The sequence below is a fragment of the Cornus florida genome, unplaced genomic scaffold (genome assembly GCF_030987335.1).
Source record: "Cornus florida cultivar Cherokee Brave unplaced genomic scaffold, ASM3098733v1 CherokeeBrave_3.0.0_Hap2_Chr03, whole genome shotgun sequence".
Taxonomy (NCBI): domain Eukaryota; kingdom Viridiplantae; phylum Streptophyta; class Magnoliopsida; order Cornales; family Cornaceae; genus Cornus; species Cornus florida.
This window is the reverse complement of record NW_026775573.1, coordinates 37,383,436-37,403,766: the sequence shown is the minus strand read 5'-3', so window position 1 is coordinate 37,403,766 and position 20,331 is coordinate 37,383,436. Positions and strand designations below refer to the sequence as shown.

General features: G+C 35.0%; 1 protein-coding gene and 1 long non-coding RNA gene across 2 annotated transcripts; both read right to left on the bottom strand.

Moving 5' to 3' along the window:
* Positions 1–435: 435 nt before the first annotated feature.
* LOC132301456 (uncharacterized) lies at positions 436–5,167 on the bottom strand. Its single transcript, XM_059798706.1, has 6 exons — positions 5,159–5,167; positions 4,939–5,028; positions 4,726–4,830; positions 2,235–2,597; positions 2,075–2,149; positions 436–531 (listed from the first exon to the last, which is right to left on the bottom strand). Exons 1-6 carry the CDS (start codon positions 5,165–5,167, stop codon positions 436–438), a joined length of 738 nt encoding a protein of 245 aa, XP_059654689.1.
* Positions 5,168–5,472: 305 nt separating this feature from the next.
* On the bottom strand, positions 5,473–8,997 carry LOC132300295 (uncharacterized). The gene is made up of 3 exons (XR_009480387.1): positions 8,882–8,997; positions 5,726–5,897; positions 5,473–5,598 (listed from the first exon to the last, which is right to left on the bottom strand). It is a non-coding gene; the product is annotated as an uncharacterized LOC132300295 (long non-coding RNA).
* Positions 8,998–20,331: the final 11,334 nt, after the last annotated feature.

The following is a 20,331-nucleotide window of genomic DNA, read 5'->3' as shown; positions in this document are numbered from 1 at the left end:
CTATATCCCAATGTGATCTAGAAATAGTTCAACGCCTTAGTCATTCACCGACAACAATCGGAACAAGAATTATGTAACAAGAAGTTAGAACGATCAGTTTATCCTTCAAGAACACATGCGGTTCTTAACTAAGTCCACCATGTGAAACATAGTAATATTAAGGCTTCTCAGAGTGTTATAAACTAACTCAACACTATATATACTAGTTTACATGAATTATTAATCTAGTTACATGTATTATTTTATGCGTTACATATAAAAGATTTCAGAACAAACAATATAACACAAGGCTACGTTCAGTTTAAAAAATAACAGAGTTATGCAAACCGGTTTACTTTTAATCCTTATACATTCCTGGAGTTGTATTAGACATGCAAAGAACACAAGTCAACGGGATAGAGTTAGGATTAGAACTTGCCTTACACCGACGTCTTCCTAACGTCTCCGGCCAATTTTCTGTTTCTTCCCTCTCTGTTGCTTCCCAGACTTCTCCAAATTACTCTCTGCCTTTACTATATCTTGAATATAGTTCTTAAACCATAGGCAGATCATTATTGGTATATTTATAGGCCACGAATCCTAGGTCAATTAAACCCTAACTACCTTACCCGACCCATAAACCAACCTATGTTGTATAAATGTCGGCTACTTAAGTTAGTTTTATTATAAAGCTAAAACCCTAACCTAATTTAATAACTTAATTATTACAACAGTGACTTTAAATGGAATAATACAATTAACAATTTAATTAGCACACAATAATTAGACAATTAAATAATTCACATAATTCACACAAAACAATAATTCACATAATTCTCATAAAATAATTAAATCAATTTAAATTCAAATATAAAATAAAACTAAAACAAATAATCAATTAAACAACCCAAATTAACAATTAAACAAATAAAAATGCAATAAAAGAAAAATTAAAATGCCGAGACTATCCTTTTTAAAATTAGGGGTATTACACTAGGCGACACTCCTTTGAACACCGTGCACACAAGACTCGTGACCTCAGTCACAGTAACCCACTGACTAATCAAAAGAGAAATGTGCCTATATGACAACATCGCCCTCACTAGCTATAACGACTAAACCGTCAACAATCGCCTCGACCAACGCACAACCCTATCACCCACCTAATAATATACGATAAACAACTTACATTACAACAGTTTTGGTTTTTACCAGCGCTCAAAAGCGCTGGTAAAAGCCTTAAAAAGCGCTGGTAATTCAATTACCAGCGCTTCTTTAAAAGCGCTGGTAAATCCAGTGTCGGTAGGCCTTTACCAGCACTTTTGGAGAAACGCTGGTAAAGAGCTTATGCCAGCGCTTTTTTAAAAGCGCTGGTATAAGGTCTTTACCAGCGCTTTTTGGGAAAGCGCTGGTAAAGGGTTATTTGAAAATTTTTTTTTTAATATTTTTTTTCCCCTTATGCCAGCGCTTTTTGGAAAAGCGCTAGTAAAGGGTTATTTGAATTTTTTTTTTTTTAAATATATATATATATATTTTTTAAAATATATTTTTTTCCCTATGCCAACACTTCTTAAAAGAGCATTGGTAAAATTATTTACATTTTTTTTTCCCATTATTGTTTTTCGAAAAAAATTTCTTCACGGCTACTAAATGTATCCTAACACAAGTCAATATAAAAATACCATCCAAATTGTTTTTACAAACAACCACAAGTTAACCCTGCCAATATGAAAAATACCATCGAAATTGACTACTAATACCACCACAAGTTAAGCTAGTAAAAAATGTATACTAATACAACCACAAGTTAACCTGCCAATATGAAAATACCATCCAAATTGTGTAGATAAAGGTACTAAATGTCACAAAAAAAGAATTAAGAATTTTTAACAAATGTAGTACAAGTTTTTCAAAAAGAACCCATCCAAGACGAAGGAAATTCAAAAAGCACAGCCACAACCCCATCTTCAACTTCAACAATTCTTCTTGCCCATTTGATTTGAATTACCCTACATTTTTTTATAAATTCATTAAGCGCACATTATAATAAATGAAAATTTAACATATATATAAGATAAATTAAAAAGTTCATAACCTTAACTGAATTGGCATCACGATTAGAAAATGGATTTGTGGATACTCTAGGAGGAGCATTTAAAGAATCAGAATCCTTGAAAATAACAAAACAAAATACATGAAATCTTAGCATAAGTAAACATATATTTAGTAAAGAGTAAAACTAATAATAAATATACCTGTCCACTACAATTTTGTTGTTGCATCTGCATTAGCATAGCCACCTGTTGTTGTAAATTTTCCAACTTGTCGTCGTAGTTGGCTCGTAAATTTTCCAACTTGTTGTCATAGTCGGCTTGCATTTTTGAAATCGTCTTCTGCAACTCTACACGTGTAGCACGTGCCTCCTCCTGGGATTTTTTAGCATTATTAATCAGTTCAGCTTTACTAGGAGAGGGCCCCCAAACATCGCTTGGTGTAGGCCCGAAACCAAGCATTCGCACATGACCAGTTCTCTCTTCTCCCCTCACAATGGAGAACAAATCATTGGAGCTGCCAATAGGCGAGTCAGAGTAACTTTTTTGAAGTTCTCTTATGTTTTCCTGCCAAAAAAAAAAAAAAAATTTGAACTATCATGACATACTACTATGAAACATCCAGAACTGAAAACCCTAGATTCTAAATAAAGCACAAAAGAACTGAAATCTCAACAACCTATAAACATGTAATGCTTAAATATACATGTGCATGTATAATATATATATATATATATATACACACACACACACACACACACACACACACACACACCCCTAAGCTTTCATGACAAAAAACAAAAGGATTTAAATGAAGTAAATAGAGAGAAAAAAAATTAAATTTTTATCAAATTAGTAGTTCTTTTAATACATTGTGCTAAAGTATACACTTAATAACAAATGTAATCGAGTCATTATAGAAGAGAAAAAATCAAATTAGTAGTCTTTTGAGGTACCAGACATTGTGCTAAAGTATACAATATGATTAAAGAAATTGCCAACTTATGAGTACTGTTGTTTATGTCTAAATTTGAATGTCCCATCTAATTGAAGAATCTTATGTAGGTAATTGGACAAAAGACTTTGTGTGCAATTATTATTATAGGACACATAATTCTATGTCTTTTAGTTAATTAGATTCACTAGGCAAAAGTTTTTGCACCTAATATTATATTTTACTTTTTCCCTAGGTTATCATAATGCAATAGAAGAAAAAGCAAGTAAAATTGTTACTAGAATAATTTCTCTGGATGCATTTATTCTTCCAAACACTCACTATCCATAGAAAGAAGGAAAAAAAGGTGAAGGGTGAAATTGAATTTGAGTAATTTACTAAGGAGATGTGAAACCTCTTCTGTAATTGTGTTTCTTTCTGCCTTTAAGTTTGGTATACTTTGATGTAAATCAGCATAATTTCTCAGTGATCATGATTCGTGTGCGTGTGAGATGTAATAATTTGATTTTCATGGCAAGCTTTTTGAAAAAAGAATCTAAATTGGATTAGAAATCTACAGAGATTGAATCTGAAACAATTTTTATCAACATGCCAAGCTTTTTGAAGATGGAAATCTTTTCAGAACTGAAAAAAAAAAAAGAAAAAAGAATCTAAATTGGATTAGAAATCTACAGAGATTGAATTTGAAACAATTTTTATCAACATGCCAAGCTTTTTGAAGATGGAAATCTTTTCAGAACTGAAAAAAAAAAAAAAAAAAAAAAAAATTCTGAATTGGATTAGAAATCTACAGAGATTGAATCTGAAACAATTTTAACCAATATGCCAAGTTTTTTGAAGATGGAAATCTTTTCAGAACTGAAAGAAAAAAAAAAAAAAAAGAATCTGAATTGGATTAGAAATCTGCAGAGATTGAATCTAAAACAATTTTTATCAACATGCCTAGCTTTTTTAAGATGGAAATCTTTTCAGAACTGAAAAAAAAAAAAAACAAAGAATCTGAATTGGATTAGAAATCTGCAGAGATTGAATCTGAAACAATTTTTATCAACATGCCAAGCTTTTTGAAGATGGAAATCTTTTCAGAATTGAAAAAATAAAAAAGAAAAAAAAGAATCTGAACTGGATTAGAAATCTGCAAAGATTGAATCTGAAACAATTTTTACCAACATGCCAAGGTTTTTTGAAGATGGAAATCTTTTCAGAACTGAACAAAAAAAAAAAAAAGGAATCTGAATTGGATTAGAAATCTGTAGAGATTGAATCTGAAACAATTTTTATCAACATGCCAAGCTTTTTGAAGATGGAAATCTTTTCAGAACTGAAAAAAAAAAAAAAAAAATCACAAGAACTTTATAGATCATGAACAAGTGTTTAGTAGCCTTAACATAGCTTGTATATAATATTTGAAGTTGTCCACATTCAAAAGACTATTGCCACAATATATGAGTAACAAATTAACACAAACAACAAACAACAAATAGCAAATACTTCTTCTTCGCAACACAAATCAATCAACAAGAAGCCTCCACATACAATGATTCCATACTCCCATGTTTTTCAACAAATACAAGAAAGTAAATTGCCTCCATACAGGCCGATGATTTAAAAATTGGTCACTTCAAGGCACGTGACTCCCTAATACAGCGTAAAGAGTTTAAAAATTGGTCACTTCAAGGCACGTGACCCCCTAATACAGCGTACACCCCTTTTTTGTAAAATGGAAGTGTGAAAAATTACAATCATCTCCGAAGCAGCAGCATCAGTAGCTTTGCCATCCTTATTTACATGTGTGCGGATGAATAAATCTACACGAGAAAGCTGAATACATTGTTCTTCCTCAATCTATAAAAGAATACATTGTGATATATATTATTTACCACTAACATTTATAATCATTCAACGACATAAGAATTGAAATAATTTATATTTTCCATAAAAACTTCAACTAACCTCGGCAGAAACACGTGCAAAACTTTTTGTCCTTGTAGTATCCATCATTGTCTGCTTCCCACGACGTTCTTTATTTTTTTTGCTGACCTCCTACAAAAAGTGTGAAAAAGTAAAAGTTCTTTGAGTAAAGAACATTCCACCTAAAATAATGAATGAAAACAGGTAAACTATAAATTCAACTCATTGACATCAAAAAACATTGTGATAAATGGAGGATTACCTTCGCCATAGGCATACCCCCCAATGCCTAAACAAAAATTCCCAATGCTCCTTTTCAACATTAGGTGGTGGTTTTGCCAATCTTTCTTCATCTGTATCCCTAACTGAGTAGTATTCATTTTTTAACTCACACTTATACCCCTTCCATTTTTTTTCCGATGGAGGATATTGTCCATTGTTTTGTCATGATTCCCACATCATATTTTCCCTGAAAATGTGATAATTGTTATATGTTAGTCCACTTTTTCCATAAAAATTATTTTAATGTTATTGAAGGGTTTTACATTTACAATGTTCCACATATTCTCCTTCAGCCGTTTAGGCATCTCCCACTAAGTTTTGTAGCACAAAGGAGCTAATTCACCCTTCCAGGCAAGTGTTCCCAGATAATTAGTATGTGTACCACTCCCAGGACCGATCGGCTGTCCAAACTTATTAACCCTAAACAAAAATTAACAATTGTAGATGTTTAGTACAAAAATAAAGATAGAAATCCTTTTTTCTCCTTCATATTGAATATAGTCTAATTATGTAAACTATATAAGATGATCTATATATATATATGTACCTTAAAGGTAATAAGGTTTTCGCGTCTATGACATTCTTGCATTGTGTCAGACCCCGTCTCTTCTTTGGCGGTGGTTGGGATGATTTTGAAGTTGAAGCTTCGGTATTTTGTTCACTCACTTTTTCCACTTCACTAACCGTTCGTTTCATTGTCAACTTATTATTTATCCTTCCTAGAAAAGCAAACAAAAAAGTGAGAATTCAATTAAGAGAATGCAATCAAATTGTTAAAAAAAGACAATAAAATTGTAATTCAACACAACATCTAAACATCAGCATGGGCAATTTAATAACTATGACACAGTGGTAATTATTGACTCTTCTCTTCAATCTTTTCACAAAAAAAAAAAAGCGCCGGTACTGTAACACCAATACCAGCGGTTTTCCTTAAAGCGTTGGTACTATAACACTTACACCAGCGCTTTTCCTTAAAGCGCTGGTATAGGTGATACAGTACCAGTGCTAGTAGAAGTGCTGGTACTGTATCACCTATACCAGCGCTCTTCCCAAGAGCGCTGGTAAAAGACTAATCTGTTGTAGTGAGTGGTCATCTCTTAATAGTATCCATTTTCATTCAAGACAATGTGCAGACTGCTATTATAAATATGTTCTAAAAGCAACAATTATTTTTATTTTTATTATCAATTCTATACATAACACCATCTGACCCAAGGAGTATGTTTACATATAAAGTCCAATGTGTCTCCTCATAGAGGATTTACTTCAATTCAGAAGCCTTTTCATACCCAAACACCCTTCTGATTCAGGATTAATTGGATATAGCATCCATTCGACTTCTCTGCTACTTGGTGCTTGAATTCTGAACCAGTCCAAAGGAAAGATCACAAAATTTACTACTCCGTAACTAGTATGAATATTTGAATACAAACTAAAGTCGAGCAGAATTGTTAGGTCAACTTAGTTCTAACTCTTGTTGATAATTTTGTCCAAAAATTCCTTGCAATATCAGGCCAAAAAAGCCTACCAGAGATTAATGATAGTCCAAAACATATTATTGGAAGTTTACCAATTTCTATATCATGAATTAAAACTGACATTGACACCACTAAGGATAAATAGGTCATCCCACTTTGAAGACAATTAAGGTGAAATGGAAATTATTATATGCAAAATTGCAGAGAAAGCTTCATGAAGTAGGTAAGGAGATATAGGATCTACTCACCTAAGCCCTCTAGATTGTTAATATATATATGTGTGTGTGTGTGTGTAATATATATATACACACATAGCACCATTTAAGCTCACTGAAAATGTAGCAGTAGTTACACACTGTAATATTATCAGGGAAATAATAGGTTGTTAATATATATATCCATGAAAAAAAATAAATAAAATCTAGCTCACAATATAATAGGATTTCATAAGATCAACATTTATATAGAGCATCAGGAGAGCCTATGTCCCAATCTTAGTTCCTCACATGCTGTTGTATTAAGGGGATATTGTCAACTATGCTTCTTTCTTTCACAAAGGCAACCTGTTTGAATTAATGATAGACAGCAATATATATATATATATATATATATATATATAGATTTAGGTTTGCTTTTCGTAAAACGAAAAATTTGGCAATAAATTTGTATGTGGTGGTTTATTTATTTATTTATTTTTACCTGACAGAACTTTGTAGGCATTGTTACATCAAGGCATGCGTCTGATTTTTTTTGACAACTTGGATTTTGCACTTTTGATGCCAATGCGCAATGGCTATTAAATTCCTTTACTTCAGCATCCAACCTCATTCAAAGAAAAATTCAGTTGCTAGCATACCATCACCACTCACCAACCATTTTTTCTGTCAAGTATGGCTCAGCCAAGAAGCATGAGCTCCCCTGCACAAGCCTTATTGTATTAGTTTCGTAAAGCCAAGCTTTGGCTCTCAAAAGACTAGAGAAATGGATTACTTGGTACAGTTTGAATTTACTATCATATTTTTAGTGATTATTAGAGCTCAATAGATGCGGAAAGATATTGACAAATTTGTTCTTCGCATCACTATACTTCTCCAACCCCGTCTGTCCTGAAAATTAATTAGATTTTGTTGCTTGTTCTAATGTAGTTTACCCTTTCCCAAAAAAGGAGAAGTTGTGATCTCCCATATATAAACCATTTTGGCCTTAGTTTCTACCTGTAATATGCTACCTTCGCAGCACGTAGTTTAACATAGGCCAGAATAATATATTTTTCTTCTGCTATAAGCTCACTGTTTTGGGGATTATTATATGTATGCTTTTGAATCTTCTTCGATTTAATTATCCCTAGCTTCGATCAGTAGTTCAAGAAGAGATATTACTAATTAGTCTTTTATAAAAAACTTTGACATCAGATCTTAAACCTTTCCAGTTTTTTTGATATTGGGTTATCTTTGAAAGACTGATTCTATTAATTAGTCTCCATAACTAACCTAAACAGTGTATGGTGCTTAAGGTGTGCCGTTTACCATCGTCAGCTCAAAATACAATTTGTTTGTTTGTTTTAGTGAGGTAAAGGTGTAAAGCAAACACATATGCACCGCATGCACATTGCCCCACTTGGGACTTGAACCCTCACATTTTTGGGAGGAGAGGTGGTACTACCCAAGCCAATGACCTAATGGTGAATTGCAAGCCAATGATGCAAATACTCAATTTTGTAAAATATTCAACTTAAAGTGGTAAAATGAAAGTAGTCTGTGGATTGAGATTTTTAAAATATCGAATCCAGTTCAAGGGTCTTGGTTATCTATTGGAAATTAGAAGTCATGCAATTTTGGAGGACTGAAAATTCCTCATAATCTTGGATGAGTTTAGTGAAGGTGATGAACTTCCTAATCTTCATGATATTTCAGTAGCTAATGGTGATTGGACGTAGTGTAACAAGCAGAGAAAATTTTGGTGTATTTGTGCCAAACTTTATAGCCTCAAAGTTTGTGGCTGAAACTTTCCAGCATACCAAGATTATGGTATGATAGTTAACTGCCTCTTAAATGCAGCTTCAGTTCCAAAACCTTTCTAGTTCGTAAAGTTCCAAAACCTTTCTAGTTCGCAAAGGTTTGTGCCATGAGAAACACATTGAAGGCATTACTAAAAGGACTATAAGGAATAATTTTAAATGAATAGATAAAAAATTAAAAAGCCGGAAAAGCAATCTTCAATACCTTCAAATAATATTAGCCAATCAAATGTGAGTTATCCCCTTCTTGATTGCTAACGCGAAGGAAACCAGGACAAAGGCTGAATTATAATGGTCACACTATCAGCAATAGCAAGAACATAGCAAGCTTAGTGTCTTGTAGCATACAAAAACAAAAATTTTTGTTCAACTAGGAGGCAAAAGATCTTTGACTTCCATTTCAATATTCTCTCAATGTTTGGTTTCCAAAGTTTCAGAGAGTTTAGAACCCTTTTTGCAATTTGCAGTGGGTCGGTCAGTCGCTTGAGGGGTGGGGTGATTCGATGCTACGTTTAGGGAAGAGAAGACAACAGAAAGTGAAATTTTTTGAAGACAACATAATACACCTCCAACCTCAATCTAATCTGTTTAGAAAACTGGTCATAGAGCTGGTCATCTAACTTAGCATTAGTTCAAGTAAGAAATGATCATTACTTATAAGATAATGTTATGATTATCCTAAACAGGTCTATGAATTAGTTTATGGTCTATGAACTTTATTGAAGTGTATTTTTTTAATAATAATAATTAAAAATAAAAATAAACCTTTATTAAAATATGTACTTATTTTGTGACTCGGGTGGAAGCCATAATATCACAACATCCAGGAGTATCTGGTGTAGTTGTTGTTAGACTTCCAGACACTCGATTTACGGAGATGGTTGTTGCTTGTATTCAAATAAGAGACAACTGGAAATGGATTGATTTGGGATCTCATATCTCAGCAAAGAACATTGAATTTTGCTTATCCACTCACTGGCACAAACTAATTTCTAATGCGGATATCTAAAATACATAGCAGAAACAAGACATTAATCCATGTTCTTATTTTCATATTCAACGGCTATTATAGTCTCTTGACAGTGGTAAGGAAAGACAGTTATGAGGTTCTTGTCCGACCAACTTCTGTATGATGTTAAAGTACGTATTTAGAATTAAGCATAAAGTTTATTGGATTAATCCTCATATAAAGAACTTGCTTTTAATCCATATAATTTATATGGATTACAGGCCAATTCCATGAATAATCCCTTATGATTGAAGAATCTAAACTATTCCTGAATGCACTATATAACCCAGTGGAAGCCAAGCATCAAATCACAGTTAATGTTTTTATCATTCGTTCTAAACACTTATTACAGAGTTACTGTATAAAAAAGGCTGTTCTAAACACAATATATTTTAGTGTTTGACGACTTGCATGGCCATTAAGTATATACATTTATATAAAAGAACAAAAGAGCTAGAGAAGAAAATAGTAACCTGCAACAAGACAGAGTATGGAAACTAATCTACAAAATACCATGAAAACCCCACAAGAAAAAGGTACGGAAGTAGAGATATAGGAGGATGCATATCCTCCATTGAAAGCTATTCAAGATGCAATTAGCATCAAAGAAGTCAAAGAGCAGGAATCAATAGTCGTTAAGCATCACGCTCGCAACTCAAAAATATGCAACCATGCAGAAATTTTCTGTTTCATTTATGATTGATTTTTCAATTTGGATGAACAAATTCTTATTTCATAATAACACAAACACTACATATATATATATATATATATATGAATTTACCTGATTCAGTATCAGAGAGATCTGACGAAACAAAATCACCTACACAAGAAAGAATCAACAAAATAAATATGGAGCTTTCCCAATCCAAAAACCCTAGAAAACAGAGAACAAGGGAAACTAAGAAGAACAGATAAGAAAAGCAGCCGATGCCAATCCAAGCTAAAGTTTAAGAGTTAAAGTTTTCTCAATGTTGGAACAAAAAAAAAAAAAAGAAGAAGAAATTACCTGAAAAACGAAATCAGACAAAACTTGTTCCAGTAATCCAAGCTAAGATCGATTATTTCCTCCTGTACAAAGAAAAAAAAAATTTGAAAACAACAATCTTAAGTACAGAATGAGATCAAATAGTGGTTGCAGAATCATTGAAATTAGGAGGATGCGTTGTCGCGTGAAATCAAACCCACCTGATCTCAAATCAAACCCACTCGAAGCACTTCTGCCCCTACGCACTCGAAGCACTTCTTCCCCTTTGCGTGAAATTAGGAGGATCTTGTTTACTGCTTTGGCTGTTTCCGTATTCCCAGCTAGATGACCGCGCTTCTTTCCCTACGCACTCGAAGCCGAATTGCTTCAAAATCTGCTTTGGTTGTTTCCTTCGAATTGCTGTTTCCGCATTCCCGACTAGATGACGGCTAGATGATGTCTGGAATGGGAATGTGAAGTGGAGAATGGCTGAAGGATTAGGGCTATTGCAAAATGAAAGGATTAGAGGGCTTTGCAAAATGAAATGGGAAAGTGGAGAATGCAATGTTAATTCCCCACAAAACAACATAGTTTTAGGGCCCAAATTTCTCTATATATAAAATCAATGGAGGGAAAAAATAGAGGGAAGGTAAAAAAAAAATGGAGGGAAGGGTAAAAAATGGGAACACCTACACCAGCACTCCTAAAAGAAACGCTGGTATTACACATATACTAGCGCTCCTACAAAAAGCACTGGTACTATTACCATTACACTTATACCAGCGCTTCTAATAGGAGCGTTGGTAATATTTAAACCTATACTAGCACTTCTACAAAGAGCGCGGCCACTATTACCATTATACCTATACCAGCGCTTCTAAAAGAAGCGCTGGTAATATTTAGACCTATACCAGCGCTCCTACAAAAGCGCTGGTACCATTACACGTATACCAGCGCTCCTATAAAAAGCACTGGTACCATTACACTTATACCAGTGCTTCTAAAGAGAGCGCTGGTAATATTAGACCTATACCAGCATTTTTTTTAAAAACGTTGGTAAAAACCTAATATGTTGTAGTGTTATACTCTTTAATCCACCCTTGGATCATACCTTAAACCATTATACTCATCAGTGCTAAGACATCACGTCATAACGCCTCTACTACCATCATCCTCAAATGACAACCAGGACTCACATCCCACCGACTCAATAGGCTACCGCCAAGTAATCTCCCCTCAAGCACCCTTGGATGACATCATCATAACAAAGAGAGTATGCATTACTCTCGAAACTCTCCACAGCGACCACTACTTGCCACTAGAAAAGAACCTTTATATGGCAATGTCATGCTGACAAATCCCAAAAAGGAAAAATGAGCACCGCAACCGGAACACTCAAAGCCCAACTGTCTTATAAAAACCAACTACAACACAATCAACCACTAACACTTAACCGATTACTTAAACCACTCTTCCCAAGGCTATCTACACGTCTAGTTAAAGAAACTCCACATTCTAGGTTCAACATCATCACCTCTCCTCTTCATCGTTCCTCAAAACACCATTGACCCGAATAAAAGTCAAATGGGGCTACCAACTAAACCTATAATGTAATGATCTTCATTTTTTTTCATTTTTCATTTTTTTGGGATTTTTTTTATTTTCTGGATTATTTTTGTCTTGTCTCGTATTATGTGTCGGACACCGTGGGGTGTGCCGGGTGTGTTTGAGAGTTGGTTGGGGCATTTCCTTGAGTTCAGGACTCTTGGAAATGCAATGGATACCATTTCGGCTTTTTTTTTTTCCTTTTCCATTTTTCGTGTAGAGAGGTCCCAGGTGGGACCCGCTACTAGGGCCATTGAGCACGGGAGTTGTGTCACAGATCCATTACATATCATGCACTATTATTTTTAGCATATTTCATGGGTGTTGCTGGATTGTGTAGTTGTAAATTAATTTGTAAATGTATATATATATATATATTAATGTTATAATGAAAATATACTTTTTATGCGGGACCCGCAACATCACCAAGCCTTATAATGGCTTATTAACCATTTTTGGCTATCAGTTCTTCTCTCTCTTGCAGCCAGACCTCCCCTCTGTTTTCTTTTCTTTTTTCTTTGAGCTTCATTATTCTCCTCCATTTTTCGGCCAAACGGTTGGGTTTCCAATCTTGATTCCTTGACGGAAAACGTTCCTCCCGTCGTTGTCTATCACATAGTCAAAGGATTTAATTTTTGGAGGAGCAGTGATTATTTTACGAATTTTTGAAAATTTTTGATTTAATGCTTCGGAAGGGGTTTTGGGCCACTTGGAGTCAGATTCCGGAGCTAAGCCTTTGGAACAGTAGAATCTCCTCGTCGACGGCTGCGTTCCCACTGAACAATTTTCCGTTCCGCCGCCATTAACCGACGTTGACTTTTGTTGACCAGCATTGACCGCGTTGACCGGCGTTGACTTTTCCGGCCGGGGATGCATTTTGGCTACATTTGTGGTAGGGGTGTTCTAATGCATAAATTCTTATACTTTTGTGAATTTTCTTTCTTAATTTGATGTTAAGCATGCTCAATTTGTATAATTTTTGCAAGGATTGTTTAAATGTTGGAAGCGGAATACATGGCTACTTGTTAATTGTTACGTAGTGATTATATATTCCTATATGAAGATAAATTTTTGTCTTAAATGCTTATCATGTTAAATTGATGATTGATTGAAAGCATGAGTATTGTGTTTTAGAAAAAATTTATGTGGGATAGTATATGTAAAAAAATTTATTGTTGAGTTGATGATTTGAAACATGGAGCATTCTTGCATCCATTGGGAAGAGAAAATGGAAAAATGCTTTCAAAACAAAGGAAATAAATTTTTGGGAAAATATTTCTAAAAGTGTTCACGAAAACCGGACGCCTAGGAGGCGCCTAGTGGTCCGTGTTGTTAGTGTAGTCTAGAAGGGAGCATGGTTGAGCTAACTAGGCTAGATGCGATGCCTTGGAGGTGCCTTGTGGTCGTGGATAGTTAGTCAACCCTCCGTTTGTGATGCCTTGGAGATGCCTTGGGTCGGATTACACTAACGGTTTTGAAGTTGAAACGGAAATGTTTCGGAAACGGGGAGCGACATTTGCATAACATTACATTTCATGACATTGTGGGAAATTTCTGATTGGTTGACATTGGCTACATACTAGTTGTTATGGTTGAGAATATGTATTTCCCATGGTATGACCCCACTCCTTTTTACCCATTCCTTATGTGGATTCACGGGCTTATAAGAAGTGTGCCTTAGACACTTCCTACTGAGCTTATGCTCACCCCTTTATTATTAACATTTTTTTCAGGATACGGAAGGGAAGTGACGGACGACGCTCCTCCACAGGGTTCCATGGGTTAATGGACTGTTTAGACATATTTCGTAGTTATGATTTCATTTCATTATTATTGTTATTGCTAATTTTTTTTTTTAATTAAAAAAAAAAAAAGCCCGGTATGACTCGTATATTATATATTAACGTAGAAAAGGATGGTAGTGTCCTTAGTTGACCTCGGGTTCGGATAAGGACCCGGTTAACGATTTGGACCCTCGGGTTCAAGTCGTTACATATTAGATCTCCCTCATCCCAAACGTTCTAATCAACAGTCTATCTTTTCGGATCCTCAAACAACAAGTACCACCTTCTGATACTCCAAACATAACCGGAATACAACTCCAGTCCACATCATTCAATTCTAAAACATAATGCATATGGTAACACAATACTTACCCTCTATTACCTCATCGATAAATGACCAAACACTCCAATGACCACATACTACCTGTCTTATCGTGCAATCCTGCATTACACAGCTGACCACTATACAACACCTCAAGATTCTTTCGACGACCGTGTCAACCTACAACCCTACTTACCAACCGAGCCATGTAATCAACTCTCCAAGAGTCAATTACCTGCAACACACTCCTGTAGCTTCTTGAAATAGGAATCACCTTCGACTAGACAATCTCTAAAACATACTCTTACAAGACCACGAAATGATCCACAGAGTCCAACAAATCCCCTTAATAATTATAACCAACACACATTCTTAGATCGTACCAGAATACCCGAAATATACATCTACAACCCATAGACTACACTCGTGACTCTTGCAACCTCTATCACACCCACCACAAATAGGCTCAAAGAGAACCTCCGTACCAAACCGTGGCCAAAGTCACAAACAGTAACCTATAAAGGTCATACCTTTCCCCCACATCGAACACCTGACCTCCACGGTCACGAGAACCCATACACTAATACATAAAACCCATATACCTCACCCTGGACACCTTACTATACAACACGCAATCCTTTTAAGGTCTTGCTCCGAGCACCACACTAAAAAAAAAAAAAAAAAACAATAAGAAAACTGGAACTACCACGCACCGAATAGCTCATTATGCGAGCTAGAAATCCACACCCTTCGTTCGATAACAACTGTCACTCAACAACCCTAGGGCCACTGAGCTCCTTGCATACTCCGATCAAAACTCACACAACCATCTACGCCACAACAAGTACTCTACCGTACTAATAACTATCTCATACTCAACTGCATATACACACATGAACACATATATATATAATCGTACCCCATACCATGTTACAATCGTGTCCCTTCATTTAAAATTTAAACAACCCGTCACAATACCATACGAAACATGCTTGCATATACCGTGCTCACTACTTGCTACATTATCATTTAAAATAAAGCTGCACAAACCGTGCCTGTCACTTTCCGTTACCATACTCTTCATACTTGTAATCTTATCAAAATCAACTTGTTTTTAATCATTATCACATAAATATTCCGCACACATGGCCATGTAACATAGGTTTTAGCATTTAAACATGTAAACATGCGAACACTTAGCAAGGAACATGTCTTTCAAAACTATGAACACATAAGCAATTAAGCAAATAAGCATGTTTCTAAAATAATAAACACTTTAACACATAAGCACATGAACTATGCAATCCACCTTCCACACAACCCTTCGTAGGCCTCTACCTATCATCCTAATGGTTTTCAAACTATACGCTCTAATACCAAATTTGTAATGACCTGTACCTGGGGTTCCAAATCGCTAACTAGGTCCTTATCTGAACCCGAGATCAACAAAGGACACTATAGTCATGTCCTATGTCCATTCATAATTAATACATCATTTATGCCAAAATGAGATTAATACATCCATTGAAGTCCAAGATAAATTTGGTTACATCAAAATACTACAAAATGACCATAGTTATAATTACAAGCTCACAAGTTACAAGTCAATCATGCCGAGGCTTAACAAAAAAAATGGAACTTTGGTTTCAAAAGATAACAAAAATTTAATCTTCTAATACCGCCTAAGCTTGTGGTGGAACATCATCCGCCACTCTTTTTCCGTGACCTGAAAATGGTAATATAAGGGGTGAGCACAACGTCTCAGTAGGAGGTGCCTAGGACACACTTCTTAATGACCCCGTGAATCCAAACAAAGTATAGAAAATAAAAGTACAAGATTATGCTATATTAGAGGGGAAACATAACAATAACACAGCCGATCCAACCATATTTACATAATGTCATGCCAATGGGATGTAATGATATGCCAATGTCACTCCCCATTTTTCAAAACATTTCTATTTTTCCATTCCAAACCGTTAATGTAACCTGACCCATAGTAGCTCTATGGCGTTACGAGAGAAGGATTTGACTAACTATCCCTGACCACAAGGCAACTTAGGGTGTCATTTGGGGCCTAGGTTGCTCAACCACGCTAGGGTCTTTCCCTAATTCCCTCTAGGTCACAGCTTTTCGCAAACCATTTCAAATCTTTTCCCCAAAACAAATTTCATTTATTTTCAAATCCTTTTTTCCCATTTCTTACCCAATGCCATGCATAAATGCTTCATGCCTTCCAATGCCATGTCAAATATAAAACTTCATACTGCATTCAATTCTCAATAAAGTAGCATGCTTTGAGGTAATTAATACAATGACTCCATATAAAGCAAATTCATCATTTACTTCACATACATAGCATACAAGCATGTTAGGCATATTATAATTCAAATCAAGCATGCTCTTTCATAGCAATTCAACTAGGCATGAATATCAACTCATTTATCACATAAAATACAACTTCCACATTAGATACATATAATCCCTAATTTCCATAGGCAAGATCATACAAATTAAGCATGCTAAGACAAAATTCATAAGAGATTAATTCACCGAAATCAAATATTGAGTGGTATTAGATACCCCTACCTCAGAAATGAAGAAAAACCCCAAAATTTCCAAATTTTTGAAAATCCCAAAGTGCTCCAAATGAAAAACTGCTATGATCAATTTGAAGCTCTCGTCGTGCTCGTTAACTTTGCCTTCAGTGGTAAAGTTAAATTCTCAAAGATGGAGTGTAGATCTAAGCTTATATGTGTGGCTAAAAGAAAAAAAGAAAATGGAGAAAGAGAAATGGTGTGACTGAGAAGAAGAAAAATGGTTTGCTATAGTAGTGACAATGGTTATCCGTGAGTCCCACGCAACAAATATCTTCTTTTACCATCATTATATATATAAATATATATGTACACACACACTAAACACATTACAACCACTCATTTCTAAACACATAACTACACAAATATACATCAAATGAATATTTATGAAATGCAATGGCCATGAAAAATAATCACTGTACATCACAAAATCTATTGCGGGTCCTACCCGAGACCTCCCGGCCCAAAAAATTAAAAAATGCTGAAATGACCAACAATGCATTTCTAAAAGTCCCAAATTCAAAGAAATGCCCCAACAAACCTCAAGAATCACCTGGCGCACCCCACAGTGCCCAGCACACAAAACGAGGTGAAAACCAAAATAATCCAGAAAAATCAAAAAAATCCCGGAAAAATAGAAAATAGGGAAAATGAGAAATATTACAAGGGGATAGATTGGGCATTATTGAGGGTTTTGGGGTTACATGACCCGTACATGGTCTCTTTGTTTTTTTTTATTTCTTTCTTTTTTTTTTTTTTTTTTTCTCTTATTCATTTTAAATTATTATTGCTGAGAAAGGTACAATATGCAACAAAATTTCATAGTATAAAGATTTATATACACAAATAGTACTTAAGTCTTCAATAAGGTAATATGCACTATATCTATACTATGGGGATTGTCACGCCCCAAGATAGGAGTCTAGATTGTGAACATATTACATGGATAACTAAGGTCTCAACAACATCAACATCCCTGTGACCTGTCTCCACATACAAATCCACCTATCCATTCCCATAATAATACTGTATATGAAAACAAACAGATAAGATACTCATGTTACAACTTTATAGTCTTAGAGTCTATAATAACATTTATTACATAACAAGGATGTAACTGAACCAACTTTATACAACATTGTCTCATTATTACACACTGTCTTTTATGCAAAAGAAAATACCATAACCACCAGTCCCAACTCTATCAAAGCCTGGGGAGGAACGTCCTCTACGACCTCCTTGCCATGATTTGAAAATATGTGTATAAAATAGGAATGAGCACAATAGCTTAGTAGGAGTTGCCTAAAGTGCACTCTTTAATACCTTCGTTAACCCACCATTAGAACAAATATAAGATAAAGGGATCATACAAGCTCGGAAAAATAATATCATGTGATACAATAAAATGAAGTGCAATGCAATGCTAATGCCAATGCCACGGTCACTTCCCAACTTCTTGAGACACCAACCAACAACACACCTCGACAATTAATGTATCCTGCCCAAAGTAATCTCCAGCACCACAAGAAGAAGACTGGTCATCTATCCCTAACCCAAAGTAATCTCCAGCGCCATTTAGGGCCTAGTGACTCAACCATACGCAGGGTATGTCCCTACGTCTTCTCTAGATCCATTGACGACCTAGACACGAGGTAATCCCTGTCATCCGACTTTCACACTATTCATTTCTAATTCTTTTCTCAACAATCTTCTAATGAGATGTCTCTACTTTCATTTCTGTCTCAAATTTATCCCCAAACCATGCAAGATGAATGTTCATTTATAATGATACAATGTACAACATTTTAAAATCAACAATTCAATCTTTGTCCCATACACAATAAATATTATCAATTCTGTTTTCTATAAATCATAGCATGCTCATTAGCAAAATCAGCTGAACGTCATCACATTAAGTTTATGGTTCTATTCACTATAAAATTAAACCCTTTAGGCATGCTTCCTTTCCACAATTATATCATAATAGCAACAAAAAACTTAACAACAATTCCAATATTCAAGTGTACACCTTATCATGGGAAGAAAACACAATTTAGTTGTCAAATTTCAGTTTTAATATAAAACAAATATAATTGACTCACCAAAGACAAAGATTGTGAGATTTAAACAACCTTACCTCAAAAAAACCTTGAAACCCTTGTTACCAACAATCCAAATCACCAAAAGAGAGGTATTGAATCACCAACAAAGAAGAAAATGGAGCCTTCAAAATTAAGTTTAAAGAGAGTGACTATGGAAGGAAAATAAAAGGCACGAAATTAGCTTTTGCAAAACATATCTTTGTACATATGCATATAGAATTATACTAAGCACAAGCCAAATGTGAACAAGTGTCCAGCCTATGTGTCAAGTTCTCATGATAGTAAAAAATAAGACCTTGTGCAATGACTAAAACACCCTCCAACCACTACCAAATTTCTTCCATGCCACTTACATAGCAAAAGTCCACCATGTTTTTCATGAAATAATCAAATGACATTTAAATAAAATAAATACATTTGCAAAATAATCATAATCACGACAATAAAATAAAAATACGTAAATGCCAAAATGTCCGAGAGAAATGAAAAAGTGTAAATCATCACAGCCTCCCCAACATAAAAGGATTTCGTCCTCGAAATAAAGTCATACTTGGGGAAGAAAACAAACTCAGATACGCGGAACGAATATCCTGTTCTCATTCCCAAGTAGCATCCTCGACACCGTGGTGTCGCCATAAAACCTTAACGAGAGATACCATCTTACCCCTTAACACTTTGTCTTAAGTGTCAAAAATCTGAACGGGTCCCTCCTCATAAGAAATGTCTTCATTAATGTCAACATCAGCCCAATTCAACATATGAGATAGATCTGGCTCATATTTTCATAACATCAAAACATGAAACACATTATAAACCTTATATATCTGTGTTGGTAATGCTAACCTGTAAGCAACCTCGCCTACACGATCCATAATCTTAAACGACATAATGAAACAAGGTGACAACTTGCCACTCTTTCCAAACCGTAGTAATCCTTTTCATGGAGAAACCTTAAGAAACATGTGGTCTCCCACCTCAAAGGATAATGGCCGTCTCCGTCTATCCGTATAACTTTTTTATCGGCTCTGAGCAGTAAGGAATCCCTGCCGAATCAACTTAATCTTTTTTGTAGTTTCTAAAATAATATCGGGTCCTAAGGCAACTGCCTCACCCACCTCAGTCCAACACATTGGAAAACGACAAGGCCAACCATACAACGCCTCAAAAGGAGCCTAGTTAATGCTCGACTGATAGCTATTATTGTAGGCAAACTCAACAAGAGGTAAATGATCGTCCCAACTACCACCAAAATCAAGTACAAAGGCCTAA